The sequence below is a fragment of the Pleurodeles waltl genome, chromosome 7 (genome assembly GCF_031143425.1).
Source record: "Pleurodeles waltl isolate 20211129_DDA chromosome 7, aPleWal1.hap1.20221129, whole genome shotgun sequence".
Lineage (NCBI taxonomy): Eukaryota > Metazoa > Chordata > Amphibia > Caudata > Salamandridae > Pleurodeles > Pleurodeles waltl.
The window spans coordinates 1360973869-1360997920 of record NC_090446.1 but is presented as its reverse complement, the minus strand read 5'-3'; the positions used below and the strand labels follow the sequence as shown (position 1 = coordinate 1360997920).

Here is a 24052-nt window from a genome sequence, read left to right as displayed (position 1 = left end):
AGTTTTTGATCTGGGGTACAAAAGCTTGCAGGGCTAGATGTTTTGAGCTCTAACAGGTTAACGTGACAACTCTTGTGTGGTTTGTGCCATTTGCCACTGACTTATAGGTATGCTCCCCATCCCTCCAGGATAGCGTCTGTGGTGATAATCAGTGGAGATACTTGGGTGAGGAATGGAAGGCCAACTGAAAGGTGTATTGGTAGTTTCCACCAAGATAGAGCTCGTATCATAGTTGGGGTTACTTTGATAATGTCGTCGAAGGAGCCTATTATTTGTTTCCACTGGAGATCTAACTGTTCTTGAAGGGGTCACATTTGGAGTCTACAGTTTGGAACTAGAGGCATGCAAGCAGACATCATTCGCAAGAGGGATTTGTATAGGCATACTGAAAGTGACTTTTTTCTGAACCACCTTTGCCAGTGGCACCAGTTTGACTGGTCTTTCTATCACTGGAGAAGCATTGTTGTTCATAGTGTAGAGGGTTGACCCAGAAAGGTTGTAATTGTTGTAGGCTGTGGGTTTGATTTGTTCCAATTCAGAATGAGGCCGAGGTTGTTGAAGAAATCTACTCAGGCTTTGGTCGATTGTCTTGCTGATTGGTTGGAGTCCGCTTTTATCAGCCAATCATCTAAATATGGGAACACTTGATGGTTTTGTTTCCGTAGAAAAGCTGATTCCAGTTCCAGGCATTTTGTGAATATTCTTGGTGCTGATTTCAGGCCGAAAGGAAGAACTTTGAACTCAAAGTGGCTCCTGACTACTGTAAACCTCAGGAATCTTCTGTGAGAAGGATGGATGGAGATGTAAAAATATGCATCCTGCATGTCTAGGTTGCCATATAATCTCCATGGTTTAGTCGTAGGAGAATATCTTCTTTACATATTTGTTGAGGTCCTCAGATCAAGAATGGGCCGCCATTCCTTTTTCTTCTTGCAAATGAGAAAGAAACAGCAGTAGAATCCCTTTCCTTGCTGCATAATAGGGACTCTTTCAATCGCTCCCTTTCGTAACATGGTGTGGACTTCCAATTTGAGTAGATGAAGATGTCTGGGAACTGAAATGAGTTGTGGGTTCAATGGCAGGGACTGAATGAACTCTAGTGATTGTCCAAATTGAACAAGATTGAGGTCCCATGGGCCTGATGTTATTTCTTGCCATTTTTCAAAGAATTTAAATATTCTTCCTCTAATCCACAATGTTGGGAGAGATGAGTAGCTGGGGCCTGTACCATGTCATTGGTGATGACCAGATTCCTTTGCTTGATGTGTTGATCACCCTCAAGACATGGATCTATTATGCATCACTTGAGGTGGTGGTCTTTGAGGATATCGGGATTGAAACTGTTGAGATTCAGAGGTGTAGGAGTGATATCTGTATTGTTGGAAGTCTCCTTTATATGAAGGAATCCCCTTTCCTCTGGTTCCACGAAACAGTAGTTTCTTGAACTGTAGGTTTTCCAATGATTTGGTCGTATCCATGTCTGTGTTGATTAACTGAAGTGCCTCATCTACATGTTTTTCAAAAAGGGCCTCTCCGTCAAAGGAAGATCCAGAATTTAATTTTGTACCTCAGGTCTAAAGGAAGTAGCTTTAAGCCAACCCTGTCTCCTGAGTACTGCAGATCCTGCCAGCAGTCAGACAGCAGTTGTAGCAATATCCATAGCGCAGTCAATCACCTCTGCAGAAGTGTGCTCTCCTTCATGCAGAATCATTTTTGCCTTTGCCTTAGCCTCTTCTGGGAGCTGATCTATGTATGTGGCGATGTCAGCCCATAACTATTTATTATACCTTCACAAGACGGCTAGAGAATTTGCTGCTTCAACCGATAATGATGACATCGAGGAAAAACTCTTCCCAATGTTATTGAGGTGCCTTTCTTCTTTGTACAGAGGTGTCAAGATTGGTGTGGATGGGTTTTTAGATATTCTTTAGGCTGCTGTTTGACTAGTGATTCGGGTTTTGGCTGACCAGTCAGACAAGCAGGGGCACCCTCCGGAGCCTTGTATTTTATTTTATTTTTTAATCAAAGCGTGGAAGAACTGCTGTCACAGAGACTGGAGTTTTCATAACTTTCATGCTTTCCTCCCAGACAGAATTTATGACAGGCATGGATCTTTCACTTTTCTGGAAGTGTTCCTTAAAATCATATACGAACCAGTCTGCGTCTTTGGCAGGCATGGGGAGTGCAAACCTCTTAGCTGCCCTTTCCAGCAGGTTGTGAAAACCACTGATGTCATCAGATAGCGAGTCCACGTGGTAGGTGATGGAGAATCCGGTGTTGGTATCAGATATTCATCCCAGTCTGTATTATCTTCCTGTAATAATCCTTCCTTCCTATCCTCATCTGAGGTGTCTGGGTCCTGTATAAGGGGTGTTCGTGTTGTGTGTCTAACTGAGGTTGGTAAAAATACCGTTCTCTGTGCTGGTGTAGATGGTGGAGCTGCCTGAGATGTGGGAAGAGCAGTTGTTAGTTGTGCAGGAGGTGCTTCTGTTGGAAAACGCTTTCTGTAATCTGAGAGCATTACTTGTAGATCTGATATAAGAGATTCAAGCAAACAAACCATTTGTTCTTGGTATGGTTGTTGTTCATGTGAGGAGTAGTAATCCTGCTGCTCATATTCCTCCTCATATTTTTCATCTTCTTTTTGACACTTATTGTACAATTCTGAGGGACTATGTGCAATTCCAAAGGGGCCCCTCCTCTTCAGAGTCCTCTATATCCCCAAAACAATTCTCCCCTTGGGAAAGCAGATAAATGTGGGAGTCTTCAGGCATTCAACTCTCAACTATATGCCATAGCTTGAGCATCTACAATCATGACCCGTACCATGTGACACTCACCAGCTAGTTTTTACCAGTGGTATGTTGGTGCCTCTGGTGTACTAGTAGCTGATTGTTGGGACGGTAAGTCTGCATGTCTCTGGAGAGCGTGCTTTCCCTGCCTTATGGTGATCATAGACAAGTCACTTAAAAGTTACTGCATGGTTTCTGGATCACTACCTCAATGAACATGACAAACATGTAAGTCCACTGAGGATCTCCCTGTTTACATGGACTGAAACCCTAGAGCTTAGCTCTGAGGTCAAAGGCGACATGCATAGTGCACCCCTATTTCACAGAGAGTGGCTACTGCCCTCTCTGCCAAGGCGGTTGTAGACTGACAGTGGTAGCAGTAGTAAATCTATAGTCAGGGATACCTGTATCCTTTTACCTTTGGTGGGGGGGGGTTGCTAGCCACCCTCCTGATCTGTGAAGTCTTCTTTGCCTGTGGTCCTGTTGCCTTTGTCTACCTGGTATGTGTGTTTGAGAGCCAGTATGTTCCTAAGGGAGAATAGTGAGGTAATCCATTGTGTTTAGGGTGAGCTGAGCTGTTCTGCTTGATATTCCAGCTCCCCTGTGCCCGTCCCTATTCCTTGAAGAAGCTTGGTGGGCTGTGGTAGACACTTGCTCTTATATGTGTTTAGATGTCCTAACTCTGCTAGGAGGGATGGTGGTAAGTGCTTCCTGGTCTGGAGTTAATTATAATTCCTCTCCGAAGAATAGCCCGGGCTGATACCAAGAGCCTGTCCTGAAGCCCAGTAACTCATCCTATACATGTCTTATACACGCAGTGAACATGACACAGATAGACCTCATGATGGAGGGGCACCCACGATTCAAAAGTAGTATACCCTCTGATTGGATCAGCTTATCAATCAGAGGGGATAAAACTCTGGCTTAAGTGGTCAGTGGTTGTTCAAGACTGGTCTTCAATTCTAACTAGCATCTACAGAAGCTAGCTGTGGGCCTGTGATGTAAAGGCAAGGAAGCTTGCTCACTGCATATGAACTTGAGAGTTTTCTCTGTGATTGATGGATTCTTCCGTGAAGGAATTTGCAAGCTGTGAAAGAGCAAAAGGATCAATCAGCAACCTGAATGCAGATGCAATGGACCAGCTGTTTGTGGGGCTGGTCGAGTGGAGCAGCATCAGCTTGGAAGACAAGGAAATTGCAAACAGCTGCTCAGGATAAGGAAGCTTGCAGCACATCAACAGAGGGCAACGGGGAAGCTTGATCACACCAAGTCTTTGAAGGTGAAGTCACTTCTGCCCAGACCCCACCCCTGTGCTGTTGGAGCCTGGGATTCTTACAGTTACAGTCTGTAGCTGGGGAAGAGTGTCCTGTGGTACAGCCCCCCTACATTTGTCTTTGTTACACATGGGGGTACCAGGGTTTACTCGCACCCTGGCCATCTAATACCCTCCTACAGCTAGCCAGTGGCTACTGGTCTAGTGTGACTCCAGTAAACTGTCCCAAAACATCAGGCACTTGTGATCAGACCCCTGACGCCACCAGAGTGGTGTCCTTGCTAAGGAAGGGAGGGCATTTCTATTCTTTCGGTGGTGGGTTCTGCGGCTGATCTGGAACGTTTGACTTCACATTATATGCTGAAACTACACCATTCCTCAAGGGATTCCTCGAGGACACAGCCACAGGTGACTGTGTACTTTCTTAAGCTTGTTTTAAGCTTATGTTTTAAGCTTATGTTTTAACTTGATTTTAGAAGTCACGGTTCAGGAGTGTAATTGCGTAATTGCTTTTATTAAATACCTTGTGAAGTAAGCTGTTGTTATTTCGCCACCCTCTGTCCATGTTCAGAGGCTGTAGGTGGTAATAGGGGGAACTTTTACATTTTATCCCAGGTCATTAAGGGGCTAGTATACTCGGGGGATTAATCTGGGTGCTCCAGGAGGCCCTGATTAGCCATCACTAAGAAAGGATTCGGCCTGCCGGTCTCGGTACATTGAGACGGCGGCCATTTTCTAACCCCTTTGGGAGCACATCTTCTGCCGCCATCTTTGGAGGTCAGCGGGCTAGCCGTCCGATCCTCCGGCAATTAGATCAGATAAAGGCTGCTATGCCACGGCCGTGCAGCGGGCGCGCCAAAGGCAAGCACGTCTGTACCTGTCTGGGCCCGACCGGTCCCAGGGGCCAGTGACCCTGGACCTTTTGTCACAAGTAGAATTACTTATGAGGCTGAGTTCCTCTGTTCCCTTAGACCGGAAAGCAGTATAGAAAGCAATAAAGAATCTAAGGTTGGAGACATTACAGCTCTGCTAAGAAGGGGCCTCAGTCCCCCACAGTCAGACTATCAGAACCCACGAATATCAGAGAAACCTTTAGGTAATGTGTTTCTCATGGCAAACTGCAGATCATTAGCCACAAATAAATTGGACATTCATCTCTCACTTAATGAACTGACACCTACAGCCCTGTTCCTAACGGAAACATGGCTCCATGAGGGGTCCATGCCTGACATCAATCTGGCCCTTCCCAAAGAATACTCAATTCTAAGGCAAGTTAGAAGTTCTGGGAAATTGGGGGGGGGAGGGTTGCAATCATCGTGAGGGATCCAGTGCAGGTCACTACCTGGCTGATTGCGAGAGCATGTTCTTCTCTTTTCTTCTTAATCCCCAATACAGTTTCTCGGGGCTCTATTGTACCGCCCCCCTGGCACACCTCAGCGTTTTCTTCAGGCATTATTAGACCACGTGGCTGACCTAACATGTAATAAGCCAAATTTTACACTCCTTGGTGATTTTAATATCCATGCGGAGGATCAGGATAATGCCTCCGCTAAGAGATTGATCGCTGACTTGGAAGCCTTAGAGCTTACCCAACAAACCAAGGGCCCCACCCATACTAAAGGTCACAGTATTGACCTAGTCTTCAGCAACATAGCCAATTTAATGGTTCTGCCCCACACCCCTCTGGTTTGGTCGGACCACTTTTTAATATCTGTCCTTCTCCCGGGCCAAGGAACGCAAAAACCTTCCCAAAATGTCAATCAACCCTATAGGCGTTGGCAGAGGCTCTGGACTAAAGAATAGACAGAAACCTAGGAAAAATCCGTTCCCATTCTGGATGGAAATATATCCACGTCACTAACATTATTTAACTGGATTAGTAAAAGCTTAGATGTAGTTCTTCCATTTACATCTAGGCCAAGGGGGTCACGAAAAAAAAGTGCCCCTTGGTTCTCTACGTACCTGAGCTTGATAAAAAGGGAATGTAGGCAGCTTGAGTGGAAATGGAGGAAATCATACGACACCCCTTCCAAGCAGGAATATAGGAAGGCAATCAGAAGATGCTGAAATTAAAAAAGCACAAAGCACCTACTATACAGAGAAAATTGAACAGAGCACTAATTCATCAAAAGAAATCTTTTGTATCCTAAAAGATTTTACTACTCCCCAAACGCATACTAAAGGTGTAGAGGGATCCCAAAAACACAGCAACGACTTAGCTTCATTTTTTCAAGAAAAGATGTCGAAAATTCACGCAGCCTTTCCGGCAAGTGATAAGTACCCTCTAGTTACAGATGACCATGGCTACAAGGGCCCTGTAAGGTTTACGCAGATTCCTCCTCTTACCTCGGAAATAGTCATGTCAGTAATGACCACACTTAAGTCTGGCTCCCCGCAGGACCCGGGTCCGCTGTCAATTCTAGGACTTGCGGCCTCTACAATAGTACCAATACTAACAGAGTTACTAAACTTGTCACTATCAGTAGGCATTGTCCCACCACAATAGAAACATGCAATCGTAAAGCCATTGCCTAAAAAGCCCAACCTCGACCCTGCCTCACTCAATAACTACAGACTTATCTCCATGCTCCCCATCCTTGCGAAGAAACTGGAAAAACATGTCAACATCCATCTTTCAAGCTTTCTGGAGGAACACAATCTCTTGCATCCCTCCCAGATGAGTTTCAGATCGTTACACAGTACAGAATCCGCATTGATTTTGGATACTGAAGAAGCAAGGAAACGTATGGATCAGGGGTTGGTAACAGCAATAGTGTTATTAGATGAGTGCCGCTTTCGATACGAATGACCACAGGGTCCTACTGCAAAGAATGGGGGAAAGTGGAGTTTCAGGAAATGCTCTACGCTGGCTCTCATCATTTCTGGATGCAAGCACATTCCAAGTGTTGGACCATTCCTTCTATTCCAGCTGCTTTAAGAGCAACTGGGGAGTGCCACAGGGCTCATCTTTGAGCCCTACACTTTTCAACATATATATGGGTCCTCTGGCAAAAATAGTGGAACCCTTCGTCTCGCTCCTGTATCCTACGACGATGACACTCAGCTGGTGGTCTCCTTCTCTACTGATCAGAACTCCCTCAATTCTCAACTTATTCCCTGTCTGCAGGCGTTTCCAAGTGGATGCTGGATTCCAAGCTGAAGCTGAATGGAGGGAAGACGGAGGTCATGTTTTTGAGGGCTCAAGCCAATCCAAACCTAGCCTCTCCCGCTCTCAGGCCATTGGGAGATCTACCCCCACCCAATGCTAACATCAAGAGTCTAGGAGTATGGCTAGATCCCTGGCTAACCATAGACTACCAGGCAAAAGTATTATCCTCTCCTTGCTTCGTTCTATTGAGACTGCTCAGGAAAATTCTAAAAATACTCCTGTTTATTGCAAAGAGGCTCATTTTTCAGGTCCTAATAATTTCACGATTAGATTATGGGAATGCTCTGTCCTTGGAGCACTGAAATACGTGGTGAAAAAACTACAGGTGGTGCAAAATGCTGCCGCCTGTCTCCTCCTTAGAATACCTAGCCATGAATCGGCCACCGCCGATTTATCCTCTCTGCATTGGCTCCCTATAGAGCAAAGGATAACATTCAAATCCTTGTGCTATATTCATAGAGCCCTACATGGCAAAGGCCCAGCCTGGCTGATGAGGGGTGAAACCCTGAAACCGGTCCCAGGATGCTTGTTTCCGGTCCAGGGAGAACCTGGCCTGGCAGTTCGGGCTGGACTGTTCCCATGAGGAACAGGGTCAAGACTGATTTGCATATGGCTGGGTTCAAACTGGGGTGGCATGGTGAAAACTGTAAACTGTAAACTTCATACTTGTATAGCGCACTACTCACCCGTTAGGGTCTCAAGGCGCTGTACGCATACCGCTGTGGAACCCCTCCTGGCTTTTCCCTGTGAGGTACCCACTCCTGGGCAACCTCCAAGGTGAAGCCAGGCATCCCAGCGCTGTTGGGGCCGTTGTGGAGATTAAGCAAGCTATTGCCCAGAGTTACAGAGTGGGACCCATGAATTAGATTAGGCACCGATGCGAGAATTATCAGGTCAGAGGAAATTGAGCCCAAGACCCATGGTGAGCAAAATAATGGATGGATTAAACCCAGATCTGTGACTGGGGGTGAATGTTTGATTGGTTCCGCATTCCATCCATCCAGTTACGCTATCCCACAGCGTTTGTGTTTTGCTTTGCCACCTCTTTTGAGAACCTTCGCCTCTTTTTACTTTTCTACAAGACAGATTAGATCCTTCTCTGCTGCCCTTGCATCCATTCCCCGTTTGAATAAAACTAGATGGGGAGGAAGAGTGCTAAGCTTTCTTGGATCTAAACTATGGAACTCACTACCATTGAATTTACGACTAATCAGTCAGGAAATTCCATTCCGGAAGTTATTGAAAACCTGGCTGTTTTAGTGCTGTTTATTTAGGTTGTGTTTTTGAGGATTTTCTAATAGCGCTGGGGGGCCTTTGGGTAGCTATGCGCTATACAAATGTTCATAACATAACATACCATTACTATGCAAGGATTGGTATCATGACTCTAGGGAATGAGACCAACCCTGTGCAACATGATCTGTAATATGCAATGCTAATTGTGTGTCTACATGTTGTGTTTGTATAGTGCTTAGTGTCTAGGTGCTATAATACTGTTTGGGGTCAGAACTCTGGCCCAGAGGGTTGTAGATATGTCTGGTTCACACTGGTCATCCTAGTTTTATGTGTAGTACATTTCTCTTATGTGTACTAAAGTACTTTTCTTTTTAAAAATAAAGCATTGACTGGACATTGATCTTATTAGCTGGCAGTACATTGTACCCTATATTCTGAATCTCTAAATCCACCTCACCTCCTTGAGTAAGCCTTAGATTGCTCTACCTCACTAACCTGAGAGAGTCAAGTGCTGGAGAGGTGTACTTGGTTATCCAGTTTTGGGTCCACTAGTACTGATGCCCCAGGACACCAGTGGGGGACACTCCAGTTGATGCGATTGGAGTGGGATCGCCCCTGAGTGCTCTGGTGCCCAGGAAACCGGGTCTAACACTGATAGTATCATCATTGGGTGTTTTTTTACTCCAACCAGGAGGGAACATCACCACTGGTTATGGAGAAGTGATGGGAGTTGCTATGTGAGTCTTTGGGGTCTGCTTTGCACATGTGGTGGTGCATGCATCGTCGAGGCGCTAATGAATGAAGTCATGCTCATCAAATGGAGCTCCTTCCAGTACCTGAGCAGAAGAAAACAAAGAAAGGTTTAAAATGGTGCTGAAAGCACCAGTGCAAAGCCGACTGTGTTTCTTTGCAGTTCAGAAAATGAAACTGTTCCGTGGCCTAAGTCCAGAGAACGACAAATGTTCCATCTCAGGAACTATCTTCTAGAGAGGCCTTTCTCAGGACACTAAAGCTCATCTTTTTTACAAGGTGGGTCACAAACAAGGCTGACATTAGTGTTCTAGGCAATCAGCATAAATTCAGTGATCCCACCAGTGGACTATGTATAGCATGCTACATTCATTACAGGATTCACAGAGACTCCGTGTGGATAACGAGCCCCAATGATGGATAGCCGCCAGGTGTATGAATCAAAATCAAATTCCCTGCTGAATTGGTCGTTTCCAAGAAAATCACGTTAACAGGTGCAGTGTGAATGCCAAGCCTCTAGGATTACTAAATGGAGACCTAATAAAATGGTAATGGTAACACTTGCCAGTTGCAGGTTTAGGGCCGCCAGAAGGGAGGTTAGTAATGTTAAAAATAAAGAAAGCTTTATTAGCACATTGTAGGCATGGTGATTGCTTACCAGATAGCAAACTGAAAGAGTAGAGGGAACGCCCCCACCGCATGTCTGTTCAGTTATGACAGAAATGCTGTGCCACGGGCTTGTCAGCACTAGCAACACGGTGCTGCCTTTGTTGGCATTTGTGTTACATTTACACAAAGCATAAAACAATCTGTGTTGCGCCAGGGAAGACAGGTGGCACCACATCAGCGGTGCTCACGTGGCACCTAAGTAGCCTGTGCGTAGATTTGATTCGGCCAAGAGCTGCTTATTGTTTGATGTATTAGCTCAAATCTGCCAGTAAATGTCGTATGCACTTGCTAACTGGTGGGGGGAGGGGGGTGCTGTGGGGAGTGTGTGTGTGTGTGTGTGGGGGGGGGGGGGCACCGTTTTTCGTTGGAGACCACTTAGGTCCCTGGTTGCTCAAAGGGAAATGGGAATGCCAGGCTTTACCGACCTAGCAATCATTCTCAGACACTGTGCACTGGTATGTTCTGTTAAATGCATTTGCACAGTGGGTCCCCATCGTTTGTTTGGTCCCGAGGCGCTTTAGGAGTCAGGGCTTCCTTTACAGTTCTGGGATCCTCGTTGATCAGAGTCGAATGAGTGTGCTCAGATGCGAGTTCCACTGAATAATGTTCGGCGAGGCTGGAGTAGACAATGCCATTTTGTTTCAGACTTAGTAAAGCACACAGACGCTGGTGTAAGTATTGTGCGCTAAATAAATCTTGCTAATATTACTGTCCTATACTCTGGGAGGCTCCTCTTTGGGGGGGTGGGAGGGTGGGAGGGGGCTGAGGGTACCAGGGCGCACTTTTCCCTCACACATGGAAGAAGGCTGCAGGAAATCCTCGGAGTTGGACCCTAACTGCTCCTACTCTATTAATGCCAAGAGGCGATCCCCTCCCCTCTCTTCTCTGATTTAAGGAGCTGTATGGCACGGCTCAAGAATTTGGCATTGGGCCCTGGAGAGAGGGTGGGGGCGGGTCAGGTGGCCTATGTCAGTCTCTCCCTGGGGACATGGGTAAGTCTTTAAAGAGGCCGGGGGATCCTGGAGTGGCGAGCGTGTGCCTGGACCCGGGAGAGGGCATCATCCCCGACCATGCCTGAGCCAACGGAAGTCGGTAGGACTCTCTACTGTGCATGGGGCAGGGAGTGGCGGCTGAGGGGCGAGAGCTGGGAATTAGGGGCTCCAAAGCAGCGGTGGACTGTGTACCACAAGAACCAAACTCGCTGTCAGAGAGTACGAGTTGCTCAGTGTTAAGTAAATCAAACGTAGACAACTCAAGGCGCTTGGTGTATTTAAGCTGAGGATTTGCTTTTGATGAAAGGACCCAACTGAGAGGAGCCTGGTCTCTGGAGTCCAGCACTCCGATGGAGTGTGAGTGTTCCCTCAGAGTGCTGGAGGCCCCCCGCCGTAGCGCACAAAAGCGGTAGAAAGATGAGTTTGGGCGCATTGCCAGGGCTTCTCGGTTAAGGGGGACAACAATGGAACGTGAAGGGGGATTGCAGTCCAGGTGCTAGGGGCGAGCGGCTTTCTGGGAGAGGTGAAGAGAAACTGCTATATAATATAGGGAGACAATAGGGGTACCCATGCTGCATATGTATGTGCGAGAAGGGTATCAATCGTGGTGGGGCGACCCAAACTTTCACTCTTCTGCGGTCGATAAAATGAACTCCATTAATTTGGGTGACTGCGTGTGACACCTACATAACAGATGCAGTGTGTGGTGGGCCGGGGTGGTTGCAGGTGATCGGAATATGGACATTTTTGCTGTGACTCACCATGAAAGTTGCCTGCAGGTTTCAAGTGAGAACAGTGATGAAAATAAGGAAAGCCTGTGAGAACCGAGAGGAAGAAGTGCCAGTACTTGCACTAGAGATCACAAGTGCCAGCTTTTTTTCGAGCAGCACATCTCAGCAGAGGAGTAAGACTTGTAATTTAACACTTTGATTGGAACTGTCCCAGCAGTTCTTGGAAGACGCTTAGGAGCTCGGTATGATCTCACATAAAACTGCAGGCCAGTTTATGGGGCAGTGAAGATGTTTTTAGCACACAGTAAGAAGTGCATTGGGACAGGCGTGGCACCGTTTACTGAGGCTATGGTGACACTTTCTAGCACAAGAGGAAGACTATGGTGCACTTTCTAGCACAAGAGTGAGATTAGTGTGGCACTGTCTATCACAAGAGGGATACTATGGTGCATTTCTAGTACAAGAGTGAGACTGTGGTGGCACTTTAGAGCATAAGAGTGATACTAATGTGACACTTTTTAGCACAAGAGTGAGACTATTGTGGCACTTTTTAGCACGAGAGGGAGACTATTGTGGCACTTTTTTGCACGAGAGTGAGACTATGGTGGCAGTTTCTAGCACAAGAGTGATCCTATGGTAACACTTTCTAGCACAGGAGTGAGACTATGGTGGCAGTTTCTAGCACAAGAGTGATCCTATGGTAACACTTTCTAGCACAGGAGTGAGACTATGGTGGCAGTTTCTAGCACAAGAGTGATCCTATGGTAACACTTTCTAGCACAGCTGTGAGACTATGGTGGCTATTTCTAGCACAAGAGTAACCCTATGGTAACACTTTCTAGCACTAGAGTGAGGCTATGGTGGACTTTCTAGCACAAGAGTGATCCTATAGTAACACTTTCTAGCACAAGAGTGAGGCTATGGTGGCACTTTCTAGCACAAGAGTGATACTATGGTAACATTTTCTAGCACAAGAGTGAGGCTATGGTGGCAGTTTCTAGCACAAGAGTGATAGTATGGCAACACTTTCTAGCACAAGAGTGAGGCTACAGTGGCACATTCTAGCACAAGAGTGGAACGTTTGTTAGGACGATAGGGGCACTTCTTGGCAGAAATGCAAGACTTTCATATCCTTACCATTTCCGTTTGCACAAAAGTGCAGGTGAGTTCTAGAACTCTTTGTCTGGTGGATGCAGTCACTGTTTTGATAATTCACAGAACTACCACCATACATACCCCCCCTTAAAAAGAAGATTCCCATTTTACCCTAGCCTGTATCTTGAGCGGGGTGGGTGGGCTGTGGCAGGCATGGCTAAGCTAAGAGGTTCCGTGCTTTGATGAAAACATCCCATGCATTTCTGGAGTGGGCTTGATGAATACCACTCGAGGCATTCATTTATGCCAAGCGATTTAGATATACAAGAATAAGGGATGATGGTGTGTTTTCTTACTATGTTTTGAGTGTTCTGTATGGTTCTGTGTGTGTGTGTGTGCGTATATATATATATATATATATATATATATATATATATATAGTCTTTGTTTCATAGGTATGTTCGTGTCTGTTTCTCTGTGTTCGTTAGTGACTGTTTGTATAGCCGATGCCCTGCGAGCACGGTCGCAAGTAGGTTTGCTGGCTTTCACGTGTGGTTGTATATGCGCCTGTAGGTCTGTTTCTCTAACTGAATATCTGCATGCACGTGTGATCTCTGCGTACATCCCTGATGTATGGTGCGTGTCACTGAGCAGGCACTCTGCAAAAGCCAAACCTCTTGACTTTACCAGTGCTTGTTTAGTGTTTCACACAATCGCGTGCTCTTTAGTTGAGCTATCTTCTAATGTTTTCTTCGATCGCGAAGCTCGCGAGGGGGACCTTATGTGTATTACCACACTACACCAGTTTTTAAAGGTCAGAAGGAGAAGCTCTTGATAGAAGGCCCCCTTTCACTTCCCCCACCACCTTACCTTAGCAGAGCTCCCTGAACTTTGACACAGAGTCACCTGATATGCATAATATTATCCCACTTACATTCCACTGACTGCCCCGGCCTGGCCTTTTCGGATCTGCAGCGGCCTTGGTGGGATACTGTTAGACCCGGCGGAGAGATTGGTATAAACTGCGGTGAGAAGACCAAGGTGAACATTCAGCAGGGGTGTCACCAGGGAGCGAGAGACGTGTGCATATTGTACACCTGCCCCAAGCGTGCTCTAGTGCACCGGTGCAGTCTGCACTCAAAATCAGGTGAAGTATGACACCAGCATAGCTGCCAAGTTTCCCAGGTCCACGTGTGATGGGCTGCTCCAGTCCAGATATTTTCCTTTGAATTATAGGACTTGTAGTCTTGTTTTATAACGGAATCAACAAGACTACAAGTCCCAGAATTCAAAGAAAAAATCTGGACTGGTGCAGCACCTCACGTATGGATCTGAGAAAATTGGCGGGCTGCACCTGCATTAGTGGGGCCTTCTACCTCAGGGCTTGAGCGGGAACTGGGGCACTTGTGAGTTCTGCCCCTGACTGAAGAATACACTAGTGTACAAACAAGAACCATCCCGGGGCAAAATTTACCAGTGTAAGGACTCACACCCAGCCACTAATGCACTAAGGCAAAGATTCATACTCGCCTCAGTGTACAGACTACACTGGAGCTCTGAAATAAGGTTCACATTCAACCCTAGACGTCAAAATACAGGAGCGCACTAGTGCAAAGGCTCACATTCAATCTTTCTATTCAGAATACACCAACGCGCTGGTGAAAGATTTACATTATGCTTCTGGGTGAATGTGTGCTTTAGAAATATACCAGTGCAAAGATGTACATTTTGCCTCTGGATGCAGAAAACACCAAAGCGCTCGTGCAAGAACCTGTGTGCAGAAGGAAACAGGGCGACGGCTCGCACTGAGACTCTGGGCATGCATTTGTCTTGTCCTGAATGGATGCTCGTACTTCTCACTACCTATGTAAATGAGTGTGTAGTGCACTTGTAGCAACAGCAACCCAATGAGCTGTCTCTCTTTCACTGCACAACGAATGAGTTAATTAAAATTGTAAATAAAAACGTTCTGAAGCACATGGTTGCTGCAATTAAATGTGCGAGCTCGGAGTACTGAGGCAGTAAAATCCTGAAGCCATTTCTGGCCTCTTCAATCCATTTACTGCCACTCTCTGCCCCTTCAGCTCACTCTTGCATCTTTCTGCTTTCTCCCTTTGTGGCGCTTTTTCGTTTTTGTTTTTCTCCGTCTTTCCGATATGTCTCTTTAGCTCGCCCTCAAAATAATTGCCAGTGCTACGCACCAGAAGTCACCAGCTCAAATTAAGCACTGCCTGCCACGGAAAAGGGGGACCAGGAGAGAGAGGTAGATGGGGTGGGGGAAAGAAAGAAGCCAGGTAAAGGGCTGGTTTAAGATGTTTCCACCAGTCACGGCTCGCGGGTGTAACAGGGCAGTGCAGCGCGCAGGGGAGGAGTACGCGGGATTAATAAAATATACACAAAAAAAAATCATTTACTTCCTCCGTCGCACTGCGAGGCTCTTCTCCCTCGTCATCACCGCAGGCACAGGCTCCCAGCCTGCCCTGTGCCAATCCTGACACTGCTCAGAGCAGCGTCAGGATTGACTGGGGGTCAAGGTGCTCCCAGGTAGAGGGGGAGTCTGTGCAGGCTCTTGCCAGTCCAGCAATACAGTTGCTGGGCTGGAGACAGCTTATTGTGCATGTGTGTTTGGCCGGCCAAGCACACATGAGCTCTGAGGGGCGTGAACTGTGCTCTCCACTCACTGCTCCTGACCCCAATGCCCGCCTCTTTTTCAAGGAAAGGATAATAAACATGGTTTATTATCCTTTTCTTGAGAAAGGAGTTGCAGCGGTTGCTGCTGGAGGGGGTGGGGGGATATGGGGCTGGTTAGATTCTACTGTCTTCTTTTGATTCCTGTACTGTAACAAGACTTGTTGAAAGCACGCAATGCTCTTGTGATCTCTGTGCATGCTGTTTTCTGCTCCCTTCCTAACCTGCATCCCTGGATCTTTTTACCCTTTCATCCTCCACTTGCTTCTTTGCCTTCTTTCAGTACGTAAAGTCTTCTACCTATGCCTATTCTTCAAAAACTGAAATACATGTCTTTGCCTACAACTGCAGACAATCTCTGCACCAAAGTGCTAAAAGCCACTTAATGTGTGAATGTCTGCTATCCATAATGACGTATCATATCTCAACATGACATAATGTCTGACCAACCTCCTGGCGGCATGAGCATTTCCAATACAGGGACAGATTAACAAACATTTTGCACTTTTTGTGTCATTCTTGTGACAAACCTTTGCAAAATGTTTTTTGTTGTGTTTACGTTCTAGCGAAAAACTTGTAGCAAGGCTTGCACTCCTTTGTGTTACATTGTGTCAGAGGGCATACCATCCAGGGGGGTGTTACATATGCATTCCCATGCAACCACTCATGGTTTTTGACAGAAAACCCTATCTACTAAGAACAGTAGACACTTTGGTGAGAAAGTGTGCGCCTGGTGCACCCCTGCCTGATTAGAGAGGCGGAGAGTGCTATATATGTTTAGATGTGGTGCCATCCTGCTCTCTCCTTGTCACACAGTCCAAAGCAGCAACTTTGGGCTCTCCTGCACATTACCTGGCATCTTTGTAACTCTGTGCCGAAGTGTCTCATCTTATTTCATGGCTGGAGGTGGGACTGGCTTGAGACAGCCAGGCAGGCAGCGCACTAGCCCAGAAGGAAATGGCCACAACATCGCCTCAGAAATAGTCTCGAACTGCGTCGACGTCATCATGCAAAGCAGAAGGACCAGGCTACTGTGGTCATGTTGGGGAGCATCTGTACCCCAAAGCCGAGGGCCAGGGAAGCCAGGCCGCTCAGAACAGTGCAAGACGCAGAGAAAGATCAAGCATATCAACTGGTACGACCCAGAAGTCCTGCGAGGAGGGAAGTGACAGAGAGCAAGGGAGGGACAGAAAAATGACGGAAGAGCAAGTGAACTAGCAACTAGGTGACGAGAAAGGAGAGACATGGAGAACCTGGAAGAGAGGAAATATGGAGAGAAGCACGAGACGGCATGGGGTATGTGTACGTACGGAAAAGGAGAGACATTAGACAGAAAAAAGAGAGAGACATTAAAACATAATGGAGAGGTGGACAAGGAGAAATATGTAAAGAAGACAGACATGAAAGCAGTGCTTGAAGTGGAAAATAGAAGTGCAGGCACTCTGTATCAGAACGCCGCGGATAACTCTCCGCCGCCCTCACAGAGTCAGGCAGTTGGCAGAGCGGGCGGAATATCCGTCAGTCAAGCTCTGGAGCAGCCCTTAGTCCCTACAAAGAAGATGCAGCAGAGGGAATCCTCACGGGCCCGGCTGCTGCACAGCGTGATGAGGTAATGACATAACCTCTCACCCAAGCTCAAAGTGTAAAAAAAACTGAGCATAACAGGTAACCAGCTGCCGCCGCGGAGGTGAAAGGTCAGAGACTGGCAGAACTACGCACCAGGCAGCCAGCAGTAAAGCTGTAGCAATATTACTGCCTCCAACCAGGAGGCAAGCGCAGCAACACTCCTGCACCCACAAAAAGGGTTCGAGTGCAGCAGACCCCCTGCACCCACCAAGAAGGTATGTGCAGCAACACTCATACTCCCACCACAGAAACATGTGCAACAACCATTTTGTATCCGCCAAGGGGGCACTTCTGCACCCACCATGAAGCCACGTGCAGCAACCTTCCGGCACCGTTAAGGGAGGCACGCGCAGCGACACCTCTGAACCCACCGACAGGGTACGTGCATCATTACTTCTGCCCCGCACCATGGAGGTACGTGCATCAATACTCCTGCACCCCTCGACCCCCACCAAGAAGGTACGCTCTGCGACACTTCTACTCCCACCAAAGAGGCACGCACAGCAACCCTCCTGCCCTCCACCAAGGAGGTACGCGCATCAATGCTCCTGCCCCGCCCTCACCCTCTTGCATCCACCAAGGACACACTTGCAGCCACACTTGTGCACCCACAAAAGAGCCAAGTGCACCCTTCACCCACCAAGGTGGCACACGCAGCAACACGTCTGCACCCACCAATGTGGCACATGAAGAGACACCTCTGCACACACTAAGGATACGTATGCAGCAACACCCCAGACCCACCAAGGAGGCACATGCAGCTACCTTCCTTCACCCACCAAGGAGGCACATCAGAGATACTCCTGCACCAACATGGAGGTAATTGCAGTGGCACTCCTGCACCCACCAAGGAGGCACATGCAGCAACACTCTTGTACTCACCATGGAGGTACCTACAGTGATACTTCTGTGATACTTCTACGCCCACCAAGGAAACACGTGCAGCAACACTCCTGCAGCATCAGCGCTCTTCCACCCACCAAGAGAGCACATGCAGCAGCACTCTTGCAACCAACAATGGAGAACATGGAGCAGTGCACTTGCATCCACCAATGGAGCACATGCCACAGCACTCTTGCACCCACCAAGAGAGCATATGCAGCAATGCTCTTGCACCAACCATGGGAGCACATGCAGCAGCACTCTTGCACCCACCAAGAGAGCACATGCAGCAGCACTCTTGCACCTACCAAGAGAGCACATGCAGCAGCACTCTTGCACCCACCAAGGGAGCACATGCAGCAGCACCCACCAAAAGAGCACATACAGCAGCACTCTTGCACCCACCAGCGAAGAACAAGCTGCAGCACTCTTGCACCCATCAAGGGAGCACATGCAGCAACACTCTTGCACCCAAGTGAAGCACATGCAGCAGCAGAAGCTTGTGCCCACCACAAGAGGACATGCAGCAGTACTCTTTCACCCACCAAGAGAGCACATACAGCAGCATTCTTGCACCCACCAAGGGAGCACATGCAGCAGCGCTTTTGCACCCACCAAGTGAAGCACATGCAGCAGCATTCAAGTACCCACCAAGAGAGAACAAGCAGCAGCACCTTTGCGCCCACCTTGAGAGGACATGCAGCAGCGCTCTTCCGTGCACCAAGGGAAGCACATGCAGTAGCACTCTTACACCCATGAAGGGATCACATACTCTAGCACTATTGCATCCCCCAAAAGAAGCACACGCAGCAGCACTCTTCTGCTCACCAAGCAAAGCAAGAACAGTGACACTACTGCATCCATCAAGGAAAGGAATATGCATTAGCCCTGCAGCCTCCACTAAGGGAAGGAGCACACATTGATCCTTCTGATCCACCAAGGGAAGGATATGCATGGACCCTACTGCATCCATCCAGGAACAGATGACACTATTACATCTACAAAATAAGACGTGGATTGACACTGCCCTATACACCAAGGGTGGACTGCTAGTTGACACTATTGCATCCACACAGGGAGGATGTGTTTGACACTACTATCCATCAAAAGAACGATGTGCACTGGCATAACTGTATTCATCTAGGGAAGGATGTACACTGACACTACTGTATCCATCTAGGGAAGGATGTGCATCGGTATTACTGCATGCATCAAGAGAAGGGCGTGCATTGGCACTACTGTATCCATCTAGGGAAGGATGTGCTTTGGCATCATTACCCCACCCATCTAGGGAATGATGTGCATTGACACTGCAGCCACGTAGGGTAGGATGAGCATTACCGCATCCATCTAGAGATGGATGAAGAATGGCATTACTGCATCCTTTAAGGGATGATGTGTATTGACATTATTTCATCCTATAATAAGGGGGGATGCACAGTGGCATTATGGCATCCTATAATGGAGAGGGGGCATTAACATTACTGCATCATATACCGTAGGAGGTGCATCGACATTAGCAGATCCATCAAGGGACCACTGTTCGTTAACACTGCTGCATACGCAAATGGAAAGCTTTTGGGTGGGGGGAAGAGGGGTGGGGAGGGAGGGGGTGCGTGCAGTGAGTGACACTATTGCCCCAAAAATACAAATATGCGAAGAGACACTCGTCAAGGGATCCAGTGTCAATGCGCACCTCCACCTAGAGAAGCACTAATTCCCCATCAAGGAACCACATGAAGTGATGCTGCAGGTTCCATCGCTGGACCACACTTTTGACCATGGCAGTTAGGTCTCTCACGGAGGTTCACATAAAGATTTTGCGGTTGCTACTAAAGTCAAAATAGGGTTTCTGCACTCTTGTGTTTCCCTAGGGGTTATGCGATTGCATTGCCGCTTTCGGGTCATGAATCATCTGCCCAGGCCTTTGTGCTCATAGCCTAGCAGCAGTAGCGGGATCCGGACTTGAAGCATTTGAAGGGAGGTAGGGCTGGGGCACAGTCAGATGTTAAGATGTGGCAGACCGCTGGCAGTCCTTACCGAAGCACTGGGAAATCTCTCCAGATTCTTCGACCCTTCGCACAAAAACGCATACATGTGTAAATACCATTTAGTTTATTTCTAGCAGTTTAATACCAACATCCAGCACATTTTAAGAGCTTTTAATTTTGGCCAAAAAAATGGCAGCTGGGGAGCAGGAATCAAGCAATTGGCTCGGGATCACACAATGTGGTCAGGTGGGTGGGCCGGGTTTAGCGCTCATGCATATGATCACAAGACCGAGGAGAGGTAGAGACTCCAGGATCCCAGGCCCGGCGGCACGTAGACTGACAGACGCAAAGTTTGCCCTTTCTGTGGTGGTGTCATGAGGTGTTAGTGATACCACATAACAGGTGGGTGCAGTCAGTCGAAGGGGTTCACGCAGAATGCTCTATGAGCACGAAGTTACTGATGGGCCAGTTTTTATGACAGGCCTAAAATAAGATTTAGTAGGTATTGAGTGTGGGCTGTCTCAGAAGGTTCTGGACTTGACCCCACAGACTTGCACTTGGGAATTCCGGCATGTGAGACATCAGAGGAGGATTTTGCCTCGCGCCTTGGGTCTGAGGTTCATAATTCCTTGGCAGATGACCCCCTCTGAGGAGCTGCTAAGTCTGAAGCAGGAGCCTTATACTGCAGAGACTTCAAATTGCGCATGGCATGGATTTGCTGTCCATCTATCACACTGTGCAAAGCACATAAGGCCGCAGACACATCTTTAGGGTTGATAAAAGTTGATTTTACTTGAGGCAGTAGACCACTTATAACTCTGCCTCATTGGCGCTTTGCCATACAAACTAATAATGCCCCCTGAAGCAAAGTAATGCATACATGCATGCGCAGAAAAGGGCATGGTGGGTTAACTGCTCGCCACTACGATTTGCTGGGACCTACAAGTCACAAGTTTGATTCATGGCAAGGCCAGTTCCTACTCATCAAAGTTGAAATTGTCATTAAAAAGAATACCAACGGTACCTTTTTATATTGCTTAGTAAAAGTGCTATATAAAAACAGGTTATTGTTATTTCTTCCTGATATTCGGTGCCCATGAGCATTGCATAGATATCACACTGCACAGGACATCTTTTCACTCTTTAGCCATTCATAAATATGGATGTATGTTTTATACGGGAATGTTGTTATAGATCGTAGGTGCATAGCTGGAGAGGGCCTGTTGCACTCTTTTTTCGGTTCTTACCCTTCAGTGCCTCCACTTTGATGGTGTCCTAGTTGTGGGGCAGCCTCCAGAGATGGTAAGCTTATCAGACGAAAGGCGGGAGTGCGGTTAATAAGGGCGCTGTAGATGATTCAGCTGCTTGGGAAGACAGTGTGGGCTGGTAAGGGGAGTCAGTGGAGTTCCACCACTGCTCAGGACATTGTACATGCTCCTAGGCCTTGCATAAGTGCTACAGGGGCCAGAGCCACTCCTGCATTTCTGGCCCCTCAGTTGATATCACCCTGCACAGGTCTTCCCCTGTGCTCCTGAGCAGTGCAGAGGTTTCACACTTCACAGATCATCTCCTCAGCTGTGGGCCTTTCAAATGTATCCCACTTAACAGATCATCTCCTGAACTCCTGGGCCTTACAAATGTATCACACTTCACAGATAATCCCCCGAGCCTTACAGATGCATCACATTTTTACATAACACTCCTATGCCCTTGGACCTCGCAGAAGCATCAAGCTTCACAATGCATAGAAATTCTCCTGGGCCTTGCAGAAGCCTTAAATTGCACGGAATATCTCATGTGCTCCTGGGCCTTACAAACGTATCACGCTGTACATAACATTCCCTGTGCTACCGGTTAGTGATTAATTTGAAAAAAAAAATATATATATTAATAAGTGCCCGGGCACCCATCAGGACGCGAATGCAGCTTGCATCATCTATTGCCCCTGTCAGTGCTGCCAATAGCAAGTATCAACACAACTAATCATCAGCCTTCTACAAGTGTGACAATTCAGGATATTCCATGCCACCCAAAGCTGTAAGAATGGATTAGGTAGCACGTAGCTGTCATTTTTAATGCATAATACATTTTTAACTAACAGTTGCTGTGCATATTCAAAAGTTATATACAAAAGTGCCACCAAGTGGTTGACTGATATAAGAGCCGGTGTTGACAATTAAAAGCTGGTGCTAAGCACCGGAAACCACTGGCTCAAATTAAACACTGCTAATGGGACTTGCTGAAGCATTACACTGAACAGAACATCTCATGTTTTCCTGGCCCTGGCAGAAGCATCACGTTGCAGAGAATATCTCATGTGCGCCTGAGTCTTACAAAAGTAATATGCTGCAAATAACTTCTCATGGGCTCCTGGGCTTTACAAAAGAAACATGCTGCACATAACCTCTCCTGTGTTTCAGGGCCTTACAAATACATTGCACCGCACAGCTCATCTCCTATGCTCCTGGGCCCTAAAAACGTCTTACACTGCACACAACATCTCCTGGTCTTAGGGTGCAGTGCTTAGAAATGCACAAGTAAAAACTATGAGAGAGAGATGTAGGAAGGTAGCAGTTAAGGTTTACTCTGTAATTCACGAGTTGTGTTTGTGTTTTGAAAGTGTTTTTTAATTAATTTCCCATGCTGACTGCAGCACTGGGTTGATGATGCTGAAAGGTCTTCAAAATCGGGAGGAGGCAGGCGTGTATGTAGGGGACAGAAAAGTAAAGATAAATATATGCCAATGTGGATTGCGTTACAGTGATCACTTGTATGATTATAACATATCAAAGGTTGACTGGGAACAGGGAGAGATGTGTTACAGCAATTCCTTATGTGACTGGTAGAACTGTGCAGTTTAGTGGGGTAGCTGAAGTGAGCGGTGTAGAGCAGGTGAGCACTAGGTGGCGCTGATTAGTGTGTAACTACCTATCACACTGCAAAAAAGAATTGCCTGCCGGATCTTGAAAAGTAAAACTATAACCAGAGTCAGTAGAATTATGCAGCAGGGCTGACAAATTATGCGGCAAGAAAAAAATAATTATGGGGCATGATTTGACTCACTTTGTGATAGTATTATTTCATTATTTTATCATTTTTATACTTGATTAACACTGTCTGGGCATAGGATTCACCTCATCAGTACCAGTTTAAGCAGGTGCGGCTCCTTCGCTATGGCAAAGGACCGTCTACTATTGTTTTATTTTTCTGCTTCTGGCACAGTCAGCGGTGCAAGGAGGGGTGGGGCTAGGCCACAAGAGGTGGGAGGAGGGGAGAGTGCACCTAATTGCGCATGTGTGTTTGACCGTCTGAGGCCGGCCAAACACACATGCGCACTAAGGTTTCTCCAGCCCAGTTGTGTTTAAAAGCCGGGCTGGAGAAATTGCACAGACCCCAGGGCTGTGTCTGAGCAGCAGCCCGTGCTGCTCAGACCATTCCTAGCACTGCTTTCATACTAAATTAGCATTAAAACAGCACCACGATTGCTGGGGAGCCTGTGCTGATGTGCCAGCAGTTAACTCTGGGACACCATAAGAGGAGCAATGAGCGAGGCGGCAGGGACGGAGACGAGGTAAGTGTGTTTTTTTTTCACCTCGTCTCCACTCCCCTTGCCCCGCCCCTTGAGTTATGCGGCAGCCGCCACTAAGTTTGACTCCTACATTTTTAAATAAGCAATAGAAAAGTGACCACTCAACCTTTGCTCAGGACCTTCCACTTCAAGGCAACGTGTCACTATGTTTTTAGTAATTATTGATCAGTTTGAGCTGGAATTTTTTAAATCTATAGATTATACAGCAGAAGATGGATTATGTGGCACGTATGACAAATCCATACTTGTGCAGAAACCACTGTGACCGCAAATCATAGAATTCCAATGGCCCTGCCTATAAATGTGTGAAATAGTAAAGTGTCACCTCCTCTTTCCTGAGTGTACCCTCGAGCTTTTCCTCTGACCGCCTGCACTCCTGTGGATATCTCCTCTTTTTCTTCTGGCTAGTCCCAAAAGGGTCTCTACTGTTGCTGCATTTCTCTTGTACATGCCTGGTGTACATCTCTACAGCATCCACCATGGCTGCTGTACACAGTGCGTGCTGTGGGATTATATGGAGCATCTCTCATGATTTTCTGTGTCCAGTGTTGTAGGCTGCTCCTCTGTCA

General features: G+C 47.1%; 1 protein-coding gene across 3 annotated transcripts in view; it reads left to right on the top strand.

Annotated features, from left to right (window-relative positions):
* Nucleotides 1-10878: 10878 nt before the first annotated feature.
* The window catches only part of MYBPC2 (myosin binding protein C2), a 151832-nt gene continuing 138658 nt past the window's right edge, over nt 10879-24052 (top strand). For all 3 annotated transcript variants that reach the window (XM_069200807.1, XM_069200806.1, XM_069200805.1), the window contains exon 1: nt 10879-10981. In XM_069200807.1, coding sequence (XP_069056908.1) covers nt 10960-10981 — 22 coding nt within the window. In that variant the 5' untranslated portion in view covers nt 10879-10959. The remainder of the gene's footprint in view (nt 10982-24052) is intronic.